General features: G+C 64.7%; 1 protein-coding gene across 2 annotated transcripts; it reads left to right on the top strand.

Moving 5' to 3' along the window:
- The first annotated feature begins 8,120 nt into the window (after positions 1–8,120).
- DPEP1 (dipeptidase 1) lies at positions 8,121–13,176 on the top strand. 2 transcript variants are annotated; one of them, XM_047793562.1, is made up of 10 exons: positions 8,121–8,354; positions 10,898–11,030; positions 11,240–11,372; positions 11,499–11,649; positions 11,745–11,814; positions 12,023–12,199; positions 12,312–12,396; positions 12,471–12,546; positions 12,679–12,814; positions 12,893–13,176. In XM_047793562.1, exons 1-10 carry the CDS (start codon positions 8,251–8,253, stop codon positions 13,061–13,063), a joined length of 1,236 nt encoding a protein of 411 aa, XP_047649518.1. In that variant the 5' UTR covers positions 8,121–8,250; the 3' UTR covers positions 13,064–13,176. The 2 variants fall into 2 exon arrangements, with proteins under 2 accessions (XP_047649518.1, XP_047649517.1); XM_047793561.1 differs by having other exon boundaries at positions 11,736–11,814.
- The last annotated feature ends 1,826 nt before the right edge of the window (positions 13,177–15,002 follow it).

Raw genomic sequence — 15,002 nt, 5'->3', positions numbered from 1 at the left:
TGCAAGTGCGCATCCACTAGCCAAATGGGAGACCTGGCATCACGGCGGCTCTGGTCCCCAAGGCCAGCCTGGAGGTGGGGGCAGCTGGAGGCCCCTCCGCCCCGTGCCCGCCGTATCTTTGCCGCACATTCACTGTGGGTCTGGTCGGTTCGCGTAGCTGAGGTCCCAGTGGGACGAGACAAGCAAAGGCTGGTGAGGACCTAACGACAGAGCCCCGGGGCGCAAGTTCCGGGGACACGCATGGTCCTGCCACCTCATTTCCTTACAGACACGGCAGAGACAAGGCGAAGAACCTCAGGACGCGACAGCAGAGTGTCACGCCCCACACGTCTGGCCGTGAGCCTCTCGGCCACCATCTGAGCCTGGTGGCCCTTGATAGGCAGTGGCTCCACGAGCTGGACCATGCATGTGCCAGTGAGGCGGGGGCCAGGGCCCCTCAGCTCCAGAAGGAAGGGACGCTGGCTATGGAGATGCGCGCCCTTTGACCCCAGGCCTTTTGAGGAACCCTCTCCATGGGGTGCCGTCCACTGGACCTCACTCTCAAGCTGGGCTCCCCTGGCAAATCTCTGCCATCTGAACTGTGCCCTTGCTCACCCCGACTGGGCATGGCTTCTCTCTGGGGCTTTCAGGGCAGGCACGTCTTCCAGGGTCCCAGATGCCAAGGAGCAGGGCGCCAGGACAGAGGGTGGCGCTGAGGGCTGAGCCCACCCCCACCCCAGGCCCTGGCTCTGCGACCTGGGTGGGCCCAGCCGTGCATCCCCTCCCTGGGTGGGGACGGGTGGCCAGCTGCCCGCCAGACAGTGCCCCCACCCTCAGACTCCTGAAAGCAATTAGCGAGGCCAGCCCCCAGCCAGGCAGGTCTCACGCAGGCGTTGCCCTGGTTCCGCGAGTCCCGAGTCTCTGCCAGAGGACCTTTCCATCCCCCCTTCATCCGACCCTCCTGCAGGGGGAACATTGCACACATGGGAGCAGGCCCCACGCGGCGGGGGCGGGGGGGCGCAGCCCAGGAGGCGCCCCAGCGCAGGGCCGACAGGCCCCTCAACTCCAGGGAGCAGGGGTGGTGGCAGCGTTCGGGACCAGAAAAAACATGTGGTGGGTCCCCCTGGCCTTCGCTGCCAGACTGGCTGCTGCCTGGTGGCCGCCCAGCGTCCTCCGTGCCTGCCTGGAAGTCCCACCTCAGCCCCCCGCCTGGGAGAACCCCACCTTGCTGTCTGGGGACCCTGATAACCTGCTCCCCAGCCTGCCCTGTCCCACCTGCCCAGCCTGGGGGTCAGAGGGCACCTGAGGCCTGGGTGGCATCAAGCCCTCTGTGCGTGTTGCACAGGCCCCAGGCCGTCGCTTTTGTGCAGGAGGCTGGCTGCAGAGCTGGGGACGGGACTGCTGTAAAAACGGAAACAGCCCCCAGACCTCGTGACCGGAGTGGAGCTGGGCTGCTGCGCCCGCCATGCCACAGCCCCTGGGGAGTCTGGAGCCCAGGCGTGGCCGAGGGCCAGAGCTCTCTGAGCCTCCTGTCCCCTCCCACCACCACCTGGGTGGGGGAGTGCCCGTCTGTGCACCCGTTAGCGGGCACTTGCTCTATGCTCGCTGGGCCTTCAAGTTGGACCTGCGGAGAGACAAGGTCAGGTGCCCAGCAGGCCAGTGCCTCGCGGGCTGGGGGGCTGGGTTCGGGGGTTCTTGGGATGGACTGGGGCCAGGGCCTCGTGGGAGCATCTTGGGGACCCCTGAAGGAGGGAACCCGTGGCTGTGCAGGCAGGGGGTCTGAGCGCAGGGTGCTGGGGGCAGCATGTAGTGAACACGGAGGGGCCGGGGGGGAGGCCACCCAGCTGTGGGACCCTCCCAGGCAGGTGCTGGGTGCAGAGTGTCACCCATGAGGACCCTGGGCTGAGGATTTGGGGGCAGAAATCCAGGTGGTAGCCTGGTCTGGAGCTGCCTGTGTGCCCAGGGCCCCCCACGGACACATTCCCCCCCCTGGAGCTCCTCCCTCCAGGTCCACAGGGGGCTGCGGGCCCGGTTCTGGGGGCGGGGCGTCTTGGGGCTGAGGGCAGAGTGTGGGGGCCAGGCTGGCACAATTACACAATGGCAAGCGGACTTAAGGCTCAACACGCTCGTGACAAGTGTGGGTGTGCTGTGAGACGACAGGCTTGGTGACAGTGTAAGTGTGTGTGTGTGTGGTCGCCTCTGTGTGAGTGTGTACTTACACTCGTGTCCTTAGCCGTGTGCCTGTATGTGCACGTCTACATGTCTGAGTGCACGTGTGCTCATTTTGTGTTCAAGTCCACACGTGTGTGCTTTTACCAACACATACTGGTGTCCACACACCCTGGTCTGGGGTGTGTCCGCTTCTCGCCTGCGATGGCCAGCGTGTGGGCCGAGGTGCGTGTGTCTGCCTGTGTCCCCTTGTGCTCATGGGGACGAGGTCTGTGGCCTGCGGCATCTTCGCCCACACAGCTCGTTGTGTGTGTGCATCCGTGACTTGCGTGTGGAGGTGTGTGGGTAGCTGTGCTCACACGTCACGATGCGTGTATTTGCTCAGACGCCGTGACCCTTGGGTCTCGGAGGGACAGGGGACGGTCGATTGGGACCTGCTGGGGGCTGGTTGGCCCCGCCCATGTGAGGCGGGGTGCAGCCGATGGGGGGCGGTCTCTCTGGATGGAGTGCGGTTTGAGGGGCGGTTCCGGCAGCCCACTGGGCCCCGACGCTCCCTGGACGTGGAGCCACTGCTGCGTGTTGTCCCGGGCTCCTCTCTCTGTGGTGCCAGCTGAAGTCTTGCAGCTCCGCCAAGCCTCCGTATGTTTATTTTCACTGTGTTTCTCTGTTTACAGCAAGTGAGGTTGATTTTTCCAATTAACATTCTCATTGTTTTTATTTAAAGAAGAAATGGTAACGATTTAAAGCAAACTATGTAGTGGCTGGGAGTTCCCCTTGGGGCGCAGCAGAAACGAATCTGACTAGGAACCATGGGGTTGCGGGTTCGATCCCTGGCCTCGCGCAGTGGGTTGGGGATCCAGTGTCGCCGTGGGCTGTAGTGTAGGTGGTAGACGCGGCTTGGATCTGGTGTTGGTGTCGTTACGGCATAGGCTGGCAGCAACAACTCCGATTAGACCCCTAGCCCGGGAGCCTCCATGTGCCACAGGTGCCCTAAAAAGACAGAAGACAAAAACAAAACTACCCAGTGGCTGCCCTGCGAACTCAGTGGGCGGCAGGCCTTGGCTTTTGTGGACACGGGCCAGCAGCCCGAGGGCCCTTCAGGACGCTGCATGGGCAAAGGCACCCGTGACTGTCCGTGGGAGAGCGGCCAGCACGCGGTCCCTGGAACTCGCCTGCTCAGCCACTTCTGGCACCACTCACATCTCCTGGGGCTGGTGGCCCCGCTGGAAGCCAGAGGGGGCAGAGCTGGGCTGCAATGTCCAGGACCCGGAGCAGGTGGCCGCACAGAATCACGCCTGCTGCCTTCTCTGCATCCCCTGGGTGGACACGTGGAGTGGGAGGCGTTGGTGCCACCAGCTCCCGCAAATGCAGTCAGCTTGCCGCAGGGAGTTTGAGCCCGAGGTGCCTGGTTCTGAAGTTTTGCTCCTGACAGAGCACTGGTCCCACCTCCTGAAGGTGACTCTGCAGTCCAGGCCCTGGCCTCACCCGACAGGTCCATGCGAGGGACCAGCAACCAGCACAAGAGGAGGAGCGGGAAGCAGGAAGAGCTGCAGGTCAGAGGCTCGGCCTGAGACTGACAGTTCCTCGCCGCCGTGGGTGGAGGTCGGCAAAGGACCGCACCTCAGAGGAAGGAACGCATCGTCTGAGGCGGGTTGCAGCCCATTTCTGGGCAGGAGCGCCTGGGAGCAAGAGGCCCAGCTGGCATCGGGGCTGCAGACGGCCGACGAGCCAGGGCCCACGTGCACGGCCGGGCGACCCCGGTCCGCCCATGGCCCGCCTGGTCCTGGGGGAAGAACCCCCGAGAGCCTTCCCTGAAAGTATGTTTCCGAGGATCAGGGCAGCCGCTGGAGGTGCCCAGGTCACGTTCCGACACCAACGGGCGGCTTCAGGACAGCCCCGCGTGCCCATTTCCACAAAGCCTGGAGCTGAGAGGCTGCCCTCCTCAGTGCAGCACGGCCAGCGTCGCTTCTGCCGCTTCACCATGAAATACGAAGGGACGAGGCCGGCCGTGCAGCAGAACGTCCAGATAAACAACAGGAGGAAGGGTCCAGGGGAACCATCAGCATCCGGGAAATAGGAGACAGCAAAGGAAAACCAAACTGCTCACTGTCAGCAGGCAACGTTGCTTCCATAACAAGAACGAAGCGCCAAGGAAGAGAAGCCCCGGGAGCGGCAGAAACGCAAGGGGTCCTCTCGGGAGAGGAAGGATGTCATTCCCGAAAGGGAACGTGAGATAAAAGCGCGGGGATTCGGAATTAAGGAAATTCATAGAATACATCAAAGAAGAGCGGCTCCACCCTGTTCACTAATGGTGATGACCGGAATGCCTAAAATAAAAGCACAGAGAACCCGAAACAGGAGAGGAAAGCTCGGAGTCCAGAGGATCCCTGTGGGAGGAGGCGGACCAAGCAGGGGGGAGGCCGAGCGGGGCGTCAGGACGCGGAGGCGGGGAGCGCCTGCCCCGGGGAGCGTGCCGGCGGAGCGGCTGGAAAGAAAGCAGTTTCCGGAGTTCCTGTCGCAGCAGTGGTAAGGAACCGACTAGGATCCATGAGGACGTGGGTTTGATCCCTGGCCTCGCTCCGTGGGTTAAGGAGCCGGCGTTGCCGTGAGCTGTGGTGGAGGTCACAGATGTGGCTCAGATCCCGTGTGGCTGTGGCTGTGGTGCAGGCCGGCAGCGGAAGCTCCGATGAGACCCCTAGCCTGGGAACGTCCATATGCCGCGGGTGTGGCCCTTAAAAGAAAAAAAAAAAAAAAAGATAAAAGATAAAAGGCAAAAAAAAAAAGATGAGGGCAGAATCATGTCCCTTGCAAATGCTCCAGGACGTCTCTGCCCCCACGCTGGGTGGACCGACTGCAACCAAAAAAAAAAGCGCGCCAGGGCCTCGGACCGAAGCTGGCTGCAGACCAGAGAGCCAAAGCCAGAGCCGTGAGCAGAGGCCCAGCGCGCACAGGTCTGTGGGGCCGTGGCCACGGCCCCTGGTGGAGGCAGAAGGGCAGGCAGAGAGCCCGGGGGAGACTGGGCTTCCATGCAGGGCGGCCGGCCGACCCCGCCAGAGCTGAGGGGTTCTGTGTACAGATACAGGCACGGGACCCCAGCCCCCCAGCCAGACCGCAGGCTCAGAGGAAGGCTGTGGTGCACAGTCCAGCCCTCCTGGGCGTCCCCTACGGCCATCCGCCTGGCACCGCGTCACGACTGAGCAAGGCTGCACCCTGCCCTTCCAAGGGTGGAACCCGGGGCCTTGAACTTCTCCCCTGAGAGGCTCTGAAGGAAGCGCGGCCACGCTCCAGCCTAGCTCCTGGGCATGGTGTCCCCTGCGGCCGGCGTGCAAGGAGCACCTGCGGCTGAACCTGGGGAACCGGCTGGGACTGAGACCAGAGCCCTGTGGAAACGTGGCAGAGCTGGGCGGGGAGAGGTCAGGACCCTGCCCTTGGCTTCACCTGAAACTTTCCTATTTCATTTTTTGTGGATTTTGGGGGGGCGCAGGACATTTTTTTATGTTAAAAAATGCATTGAAATACTAGGTATCTGCGTGACTGACGTCCCCGGGGGCCGGGTCTTAAATCTGCTCCCGAGGCCAGGGCCTGGCTCCCCAGGCTTGTCCAGCCAGCTCGGCTGTGGCTCCAGAGGCGGGAGATGGGGACCAGGCCCCTGAGAGGGGGTCCGCCCGTGCGGCGCAGAGGTGACAGCGAGGGGCCCGCCCCTCAGTCAGAGAGCAGCAGTGGAAGCCCCTCCGCGCTGGAACTGGGCTCCGGGCGCTCCCTGCCCATCCTCCCGGTTAATGAATAAAAAATTACACAGCCTTAACCAGAACATTTAAAAATTTGAAAACAGATGAATTCTGCGTTTCGAATGAAGCTCAAAATCAAGTGTCCCGCAGATTTAAAAACACAAAACAGGAGTCAGCTGGAGAAGAGCGGCGGGTAAAGAGGAAGCTCAGAGGCCCAGGGGCCATGCATGCAGGAGGCCAGGCCGGCGGGGTCCCGCCACCGTGCCGGAGGGGGCGTCAGCCACCAGAGCAGAGACACGTCTGCGCACAGGGCGCCACCGTTCCTGGGAAAATGGCCCAAGAGCGAGCCAGAGACAGGTGCGTGGCAGGACAGTCACCTGCCGAGAGGAGGAGAGCGTGCAGCTAGGACCCAGGGAGATGCGCCTGCTGTGCTGTGGGCTCTGTGTCTGCGAAGAGAAAGGCAGGCTTACCTGCTCCTCCAAAATGCTGTCCTCGTGGCTTAAACGGTCCTATTTAAAGAGAGACACAGAGTTCCCGTCGTGGTGCAGCAGAAACAAATCTGACGAGTATCCATGAGGACACAGGTTCAATCCCTGGCCTCGCTCCGTGGGTTAAGGATGCGGTGTGGCCGTGAGCTGTGGTGTAGGTTGCAAATGCGGCTCAGATAGATCTGGCGTGGCTGTGGCTCTGGCTGTGGTGTAGGCCAGCAGCTGTAGCTCCGATTTGACCCCTAGACTGGGAACCTCCATGTGTCACAGGTGCAGCCCTAAAAAGGGGGAAAAGAAAAAAAAAAAAAAAAACCCAACTGTGAAACCCAAAGTATAAGGGAAAAACGTTGAAAATAGAGAAAGATGGAGCAGGCCGGCGATGATGGGGGAATGTGAGTTAGCAGCCACGCCTCCCTGGGTCAGTTCCGGGGAGCAAAGCCGAGGCAGAGAGGGAGCTCCCCGTGGAAGAGGTGCTGCCCCACGAAGAGTCCCCTGGCCCCCAGGGGTGAGGACAGGCGAGGTGCTGGGGCCCCGGGGCAGATCCACGCGGGGGCACAGCGCTCCCCGTCCCGGCGCGATGTGGGTGCAGTCCTGGGCTGGCTCGGAGGATCCGGGTGGAGAGCAAGGACCAGTGGGGAGGAGAGGGCGCAGGAACCTCTCCCGGGGGGTGGGAGGGAGGAGGAGGAGGAGGGCAGCAGGAGGGAGGCGGGGCCCAGGACACACAGCCAGGCCCTGGACGTGGCCTCCTCCTCGGGCTGGAGAGGACCCAGAGCTAGCTGAGGCTGTCTTTGGGGCCAGTGGGACTTGGAGGGCACCTGCCTGGGACCTGGTCTCCTGGGGGCTCCACGGGGCAGGTCTACGTACGGTCCAAAGGCACCCAGGGAGGGAAGCGCCAGGGAGCCTAGCGGGAGGCGAGGGAGGGTCCACACAGCCCAACAGCCCCGAGGCCCCAGTGTGGGCTGGGGTCGTCCGCCGGGACCCCAGGCGCTGGTCCACGTTTGGGACCAGCATTCGAGATGTGTTTGTCCTGGCACTGCCTGGACAGCCTGTTCTCAGAACTTCTCTGGAGACCTGAGTAGCTGACAAGGTGCAAAGGAAACAGACACCCCAGGCTTCTGACCCCAAACCCCGGTGTCCAACCTGCTTGGTCAGGAGCCTGCAGCCAGAGTGGGCGGCACCCCTGTGACGCCGAGAGCTCCAGGCGCCCCCAGCACTGGGCTGGGGCTGTGCTCCGTCTTCCATGGAAAATAGCAAAACTACAGGCAAACAGAGGGGCTCAGTATCGACAAACTATTGAGTTTTATTTTTTGGCCTTTTTAGGGTAGCACCTGCAGCACATGGAGGTTCCCAGGCTAGGGGTCTACGCCACAGCCACAGCAGTGCCAGATCTGAGCCGTGTCTGTGACCCTCACCACAGCTCATGGCAACATCAGGTCCCTAAACCACCGAGCGAGGCCGGGGATGGAACCCCCATCCTCATGGATACGAGACAGGCTCACTACCGCTGAGCCACAGTGGGAACTCTGCAATATTGAGTCTTGTTTGCAGACCGCAGACATCGTGTCTTGGGGGGTGCCACACAGCCGCTGTCCCTGAGCTATCCTCTTCTACGACCTCACCCTCTCACTTGGGCGCCAGGGTACCAGCCCCACCCCTGTGCAGAACTGTCTTAACGAGCCCCGGCCTGGCCCGGACAGTGACGCCCAGCCACGGGGTCTAGGAACTCCCATCCACCCACCCTCGCGGGGAATGTGCTGATGATAGATAAACAGGACAGCTCCTGGCAACGGGCACCTGGACCAAAGGGCTCTGCCTGCCTCCTGGCACACAGGCCGGCCAGACCGACGTGAGGAGCGGCTGGGCAGCGGGTCCCCGGGCGTCGTGCCATGTGGACCAGCTGGTGGCTCTGGCCCCTGGTGGCCGCCTGCGCTGCGGACCAATTCCGGGACCTGGCGGTGAGGATCATGCAGGACACGCCTGTCATTGACGGGTAAGAGCCACTCCTGTGATAGCGCCTGGGTCTGGCTCCGGAGCTGAGCCAGCAGGTGCTCTGCGGTGCCTCTGCGGTGCCTCCGTTTCTCCTGCTGCCGTGTGGCTTTTGCCCTTTGCTGGCCCCGCTTTCTTCATGGGGTCTCTTGGGGCCCCAGAGGCTTGAGCAGAGGAGCAGGAGGGAGGCCCTGGGACACCCCACAGCCTGGCCCCCGTGGATCCCAGCTCCGAGTGGTGCTGGGGCCAGGCACCGCGGGGCCGGGCGGGGTCCTGCCGCCTGAGGCCTCAGCTCCTTCTTTGAGGCCCGGGTGAGGGTGGCACTGCCCCCTCGGCCTCTTGTCCACCCCCTGGGGCGACCCCACAGGCCAGTGCCCAGCTAGATGTCACCAAGGCAGCTCAGGCCGCAGTGCCCCAGACCAAGCCCCTAGGTGTCCACTCCCACGGTCCCTTCCAGCCAAGACCCTGGCGACTCTTCTCACTCTGTCCTTGATGTCCGCTAACCTGCTGCTCCTGTGCCCCCCACCCCTTCCGCACGGGGTGGTGGCTGCCCCTCCTTGTGCTGGCCAGAGGTCAGGTCTCAGCCCTGCAGCCCAAGGGAGACCCAAGGCCAGCTCCTGCCCTTCTGGCTCAAGCTCCCCAGCCCTCGGCTCCCGCAGAGTCCTCCCCTGGGCCCCCGAGACCCCTCACTGACCCCACACCTCGCGTCCAGCTCCTGTGCTCAGCTTCCCGGGCTTGCTCGAGCCCTGGGCACGAGCACCCTGCACACACACTCCAGCCTTCCTGCTCTTCCCGCCGGGGCGTCCAACCCAGCGGAGCAGCACACGCTGGGGCTCGTGTGCTGGGAAGGTTTAGGAGCTTACACGCCTCTGGGCTTGGCTCAATCAGAGCCCTACCCGAAAAGCAGAGAAAACGGGGGTCCTGTCATGGGGGCCGCCGGCCCTCCCTCAGCCCTGGTCTCCCCGCTACCACCTCCTTCCCGGAGCCCCGCTTCCTGCTCTCGTCTCACCTGCCTCTGAGGAGCCCTGCAGGCTGCATCTCCTGACAGGCAGGGCCCACCGCCCTTGGCTCCCGCTGTGGCAGGAGGGGCCTGGGCCAGGCCAGCAAGGGCAGTCGGAGATGCCACAGCATGAGCCAGGGTGGTGGTTCTTTCACTCCAGGGGACTAGGGCAGCCGGGCACAGGGCGAGGGGCCAGAATATAGGTGCTGGATGCTGTCCAGAGGCTCACGTGAGAGGTAAGATGGCTCCAAGAGCCCAGCAAGCCAGGAAGGCTCGGGGAACAGGGATTCGGACATCTTGGAAGCTAAGGTTGACAGGATTAAAACCAGTTAGTGCTGGCTACTCCTGCAGGTGACAGACCCAGGTAAGCAGCTCCAATCACAGAGAAGTCCAGAGGGAGTCCTGGCATGGCATTCCATGAGGCTGTAGCCACCAGCCCCACAGCTACCTCATGGTTTAATAGGGCTGTCCCTGCTCCAGCCATCACATCTGCATGCCACACTGGCCTAAGTGTGTGCGTGGCTGCCGTTTCTAGCACTGTCCAGCAGTCAGACTCCTCCTTTCTCCTCTTTGAGTTGGCTGGCAGGGCCCTCTGTCACTGCCCAGGCCGCTGCCCAGGGCACACGGATGAGAGCAGACTTGCCAGGTCTACCAGAAGGTGGTGTTGCCCATAGGGCGGAGGTGGCCTCTGTCCCTCACTTCAGGTTCAGACAGAGGGTGGAGAGGCTGAGGGAGGGAGGAAGAACAAACTGGAGGCAGCGGGGGTGGGGCTGGATTTCTCAGGGGAGCAAAGTCCTGGCCAGCCCTGGTCCGGGGACAGCGTGTCACCCCGCAGCGAGGCCGTGGCCTCGCTTCCCTGAGTTCATCTGCTTCTCAACCAGCAAAGCTTTGCGGTGCGGGGGGGGGGCTCCACGACCTGGGCATCCCAGTGTTAAGGTTGACAGTGGCCGCCCCCGCCCCCGTCAAAGCCCTGCCCCTGGGGCTCCTGGGAAAACCTCAGCCGCAGAGACGGGGCTTCCTGGCGGAGGTGCGGGCGTGTTCTTGGGAAGAGAGGCAGCAGAGGGCCTGGGGGGGCGCCTTGCTCCCATGGTGGCCCTGGAGGATGGGGGGGCAAAGCCAGATCCCCAAGGGCAGGCCACCCCCATGCAGTCCTGCCCTCGCCCTGGCCCTGCGAGGGGGGATTTCACCTGGAACTCGGGGTGTGACCCAGGCCCTACACCCCCAGTCAGCCAGCCTCATTGGTGGCGCTTCTTTCATTTCCCACCTTCCCCTGACCCCAAGCCCGGAAGAAGCCCCCCGCCCTCTTTCTCAGCAAAAGCTCTGGGAGGCGGGGCCTCCGTGCAAGGCTCAGCTCAGTTACCTGGCTGGGGGCGGGGCACAGATGGGACCTCACCTGTGCTGCGGTTAGTCACCCTATCACGCTCGTAGTCCTTGGCCCATGAGAAGGGGGCGGGCAAGAGGCGACCGGCTGGGGATGGCAGCTCGGCGGGCCCAGGTCCAAGCGGCTGTCCTGACCTGCCTCTGGCCCCTCTTCCCGGCCCCTCCAGGCACAATGACCTGCCTTGGCAGCTGCTGCGTCTGTTCAACAATCAGCTTCAGGACCCGGGGGCCAACCTCTCCAGCCTGGCCCACACGCACACCAACATCCCCAAGCTGAAGGCTGGCTTTGTGGGCGGCCAGGTGGGTCTGGCCGTGCGTTGCCTGCGCCGAGCCCTTGGCTCCTGGCTGACCCGCCGCCCCTCCCTGGGGGCAGGGTACCCCCCTTGGCCCTTAGAGGGGACTCTGCTAGCCCCCCAGGCTGTGGGAGGGAAGCCAGAGGCCCATGTGCACGTGGGGCGGGGGGGCGGCCCTGCAGCTCAGCTCCCAGCCCCGCCCCGTCGTGCCCCCAGTTCTGGTCCGCGTATGTGCCCTGCGACACCCAGAACAGAGACGCCGTGAGGAGGACCCTGGAGCAGATGGACGTCATCCAGCGCATGTGCCAGGCGTATCCCGAGACCTTCGCCTGCGTCACCAGCAGCACAGGTGCGTCCTGGCTCCCGGCCCTCCTGGGGGGAGCCCGCAGGCGCCGCCGCGCTGCCTGTGGCTCTCGCGTGGCCCCTCGACCCCTGGACTCCTGGGTCCCGCTCCCCAGCCGGGCTCTCCTTGCAGGCATCCGGCAGGCCTTCCGGGAGGGCAAGGTGGCCAGCCTGGTGGGCGTGGAGGGTGGCCACTCCATCGACAGCAGCCTGGGTGTCCTGAGGGCCCTCTACCACCTGGGCATGCGGTACATGACACTCACCCACAGCTGCAACACGCCCTGGTGAGTGGCCGGGGCCCCGCTGGAGGGTCTCAGGGCGCATCCTGGAGGGGGGTGGGCCGGGACCACCCCTGGGCACCCGCTCTCTGCTCTCCCAGGGCCGACAACTGGCTGGTGGACAAGGGCGATGACAAGGCCCAGAGCCAAGGCCTGTCGCACTTTGGGCAGGTGAGTGGGGGCGGGGCTCTGTCACCCTCGGGGCTGGGCTGTGTGCCTGGTCTCCTGCCCTGGGACCCGGTTTTCGGAGGGCTCCCACGTTCCAGCCACCGAGGCGCTGGCTCACAGCGGGCCCAGCCGGTGCGCGTCCCGCGCCTGGGCCTCGGGGGCCGCGAACCCCATGGTGCCCGGCAGGTCCCCTGAACCCCGTCCCCTGCAGAGCGTTGTGAAGGAGATGAACCGGCTGGGCGTCATGATCGACTTGGCCCACGTGTCCGTGGCCACCATGACGGCTGCTCTGAAGCTGTCCCAGGCCCCCGTCATCTTCAGCCACTCCTCGGCCTACAGTCTGTGCCCGCACCGGCGCAACGTGCCGGATGACGTGCTCCAGCTGGTGGTGAGCGGCGGGGGAGGGGGGGCGCCCCCGGCTGCTCCTGGGGGGGGACAGGGCTCAGGGCCCCGGGCGGCCTGGCTGCCCTGACCGCAGCCGCGCCCTCTCTCCCGAGCAGAAGGAGACGGGCAGCCTTGTGATGGTCAATTTCTACAACGACTACGTTTCCTGCTCGGCCAAGGCCAACTTGTCCCAAGTGGCAGGTGCGTGGGTGTGGGCGGCTGCGGTGCCGGGCGGGGGGCCTCCGGCGGGAGCCGCATGTGCTGTCTCGCCGCAGATCACCTGGACCACATCAAGAAGGTGGCGGGAGCTGCGGCCGTGGGCTTCGGTGGGGACTACGATGGTGTGTCCAGGTAAGGCCCGCGTCCTGCGACCGCTGTCCATGTGTCGTGAGGGGCTGGAGACAGGGTGGCCCTGGCGATTCCAGGGCTCAGGCCCCAGGCCCCGCCCTGAGCTGAGAGCCCGCCCTGCCCACCGCGTCTTAGGGTCCCCTCGGGCCTGGAGGACGTGTCCAAGTACCCAGACCTGGTGGCCGAGCTGCTCAGGAGGCAGTGGACGGAGGCCGAGGTCAGGGGCGCCCTGGCCGACAACCTGCTGAGGGTCTTCGAGGCAGTGGAGCAGGTGAGAGGGGGCTGCCCCCCACCCCCCGGCCCCCTGCCTCCTCCCCAGGGCGGGCAGCCAACCCCCGTCTGTCCACAGGCCAGCAATCACGCTCAGGCCCCAGGGGAGGAGCCCATCCCGCTGGGCCAGCTGGAGGCTTCCTGCCGGACGAACTACGGCTACTCAGCCGCCCCCAGCCTCCACCTCCCGCCGGGCTCGCTGCTGGCCTCCCTCGTGCCCCTCCTCCTCCTCCTCCTCAGTCTTCCGTGACTCCCCGGGGACCAGCTGACATGCACTGTGCAGGCTTAGACTGGTCTGCCCTGAGCAGGGCCCCGGCTCCGGGAGGCGCCCTGGGACCCTCAATAAAGGTAGCGACACTTCGAGTCTCGAGGCCGTGTGTCCTCAGCTCCTGGGCCCCGGGGGGTGGGGGGCACCCGCCCGGCTGGATACCAGGCAGAGGAGTGCCTGAATCTTGAAGGTCAGGCCGGAGGGCTCGGGGTCTGAGAGACCTCGCGTGGACCTCGCTGGTCGGTCTTTAAACACACACAGTCCAGCTGCCGCGGCTGCCTCCCAACATGCACCTGCACAGGGCACGGGTGTCCACAGGCGCACACGCATGCGCCCACGCTCGTGGGTGCCCACAGACCACCCCTAGGCCCAGCCTCTCTTGGTCAACAGGAAAGTAAGTCCTGGAGTTGGGGGGGCAGGGAGGGCGGAGGGCCCACCCCTTTAGGGGCCCCTCACGGGCTGGGAATGTGCCACACAAGTGCCAGGACCCTGTGGGGCGGCGCTTCTCCCAAGGCCGCTCTTTCTCCCCTGGTTTTGGCGGATGCGTCGAGAGGAATAAGCTAGGGGTGGCTGGGAGTTCCCATGTGGTTCAGTGGGTTAAGGAGCCGGCGGTGTCACTACAGGGGCTTGGGTCAAAGCTGTGGTGCAGGGGGTAAGCTAAACCAAAGCCAGCGGGTGACAGGCCACCAGGCAGGAACCCCTCACGTCCCTGCTGGCCCCCTTCCAGGCCAGAGCCCCTGGGGACGGTGCTGTGAATAACTTTCCTCAGAAGCTTCTGTGAGGAAGTGTGACTCCCCAGCCACGGGGGACACCAGAGGCGGCCACCGGGAGGACAGGAGAGCCCCCCTCCCCGCCGCCGATGCCTCTGGAGGCCCTGCCTGAGCCTGGGGGACAGGCGGGGTGCCGTCTGCTGCTGCTCATCGGCACCCTCTCCAAGCAGATCTACAGTGACCAGCAGGCACCCAGTGGGTCCTTGCTGACTGCTCAGGATCAGCTCAACGCTAAGGGAGAAAAAAGCAAGTCCCGAGTCGGCCGGATCCTGGCCACCGCCGCCAGCCCGCCACTGCTGGCTTTTCTGGGGCTGCAGGTGGCTGAGCGCCACCCCGGTGGGCTGGCTGCAGGCGGGAATGCCTACTTTGGCTAACTGGGCACTCTTTGCCCACAAGAAAGGAACACGTTACCATTCACCTGAAATCACCCAGACCACACGAGCACCGCCAGCGGCCACACAAGTGCTGTCCTGGGATCTGGTCTGGGGTCCTGTTCACCCCTCACGCCCCCCTCTGAGTGGCAGCCACTGAGGCCTTTCCTGTGGGTCCTGGTGACGGGCTCCACAGGGGTCAGCACGACACTGCAGCGCCCCCGCCCCCAGCGGCCCCCACAACAGTGCTTCTGTGACCGGGTGCCAAGGAGCCCCAGGCCCTGTTCCAAGGCAGGCACGCCTGGAGCCGGGCCGGGGCTGTGGTGCTACCTCTGAACCCTGGCCCCAGTTCACACATCAAGCAGCAGGTTCAGATCAGCCAGGAAGGGAGCCGGGGGATCGCAGCCCTGCCGAAGGGGGCGCGGCCGGGGGCAGCACTCGGCAACGCAGAGCGGCTGCAGCAGGGCCCGCGTGCCCTCCGGTGGAAGGGCCCCATCACAGCCGTGCAGCCAGCAGTGCAGGGACTAGGACTGTGTGTGTGGGGGGGGGTGAAACAGACCTACGACCCTGACACCAGGTCTCACTGTCCAAGGGGTGACAAAGGAGGCGGCCTGACGGAGCCGCCTAAGTGCAAACACGAGGCTCCCACGTGCGCAGAAGGGGGGCCCAGACACCGGAGTGTGAGCACAGGGCTTGCAGAGACGTGGCTCCTGGTGCCCGCAGGGGATGACCAGACGCGTCTCCATGGGCACCGGGCGGCCCAGAGGAGCTTCCTGCCAC

This window comes from Phacochoerus africanus, chromosome 8, assembly GCF_016906955.1.
Source record: "Phacochoerus africanus isolate WHEZ1 chromosome 8, ROS_Pafr_v1, whole genome shotgun sequence".
NCBI classification, from domain to species: Eukaryota; Metazoa; Chordata; class Mammalia; order Artiodactyla; family Suidae; genus Phacochoerus; species Phacochoerus africanus.
Note: the sequence above shows the minus strand (reverse complement) of the source record. Positions and strands in the feature narration are given on the sequence as shown.

Bases quoted from the DNA above. Each gene is read 5' to 3' on its own strand.
- DPEP1 (XM_047793561.1), top strand. From the start codon at position 8,251: ATGTGGACCAGCTGGTGGCTCTGGCCCCTGGTGGCCGCCTGCGCTGCG. The intron at 8,355-10,897 runs GTAAGAGCCACT...CGGCCCCTCCAG, and splicing joins GACACGCCTGTCATTGACGG to GCACAATGACCTGCCTTGGC. The intron at 12,547-12,678 runs GTAAGGCCCGCG...ACCGCGTCTTAG, and splicing joins GACTACGATGGTGTGTCCAG to GGTCCCCTCGGGCCTGGAGG.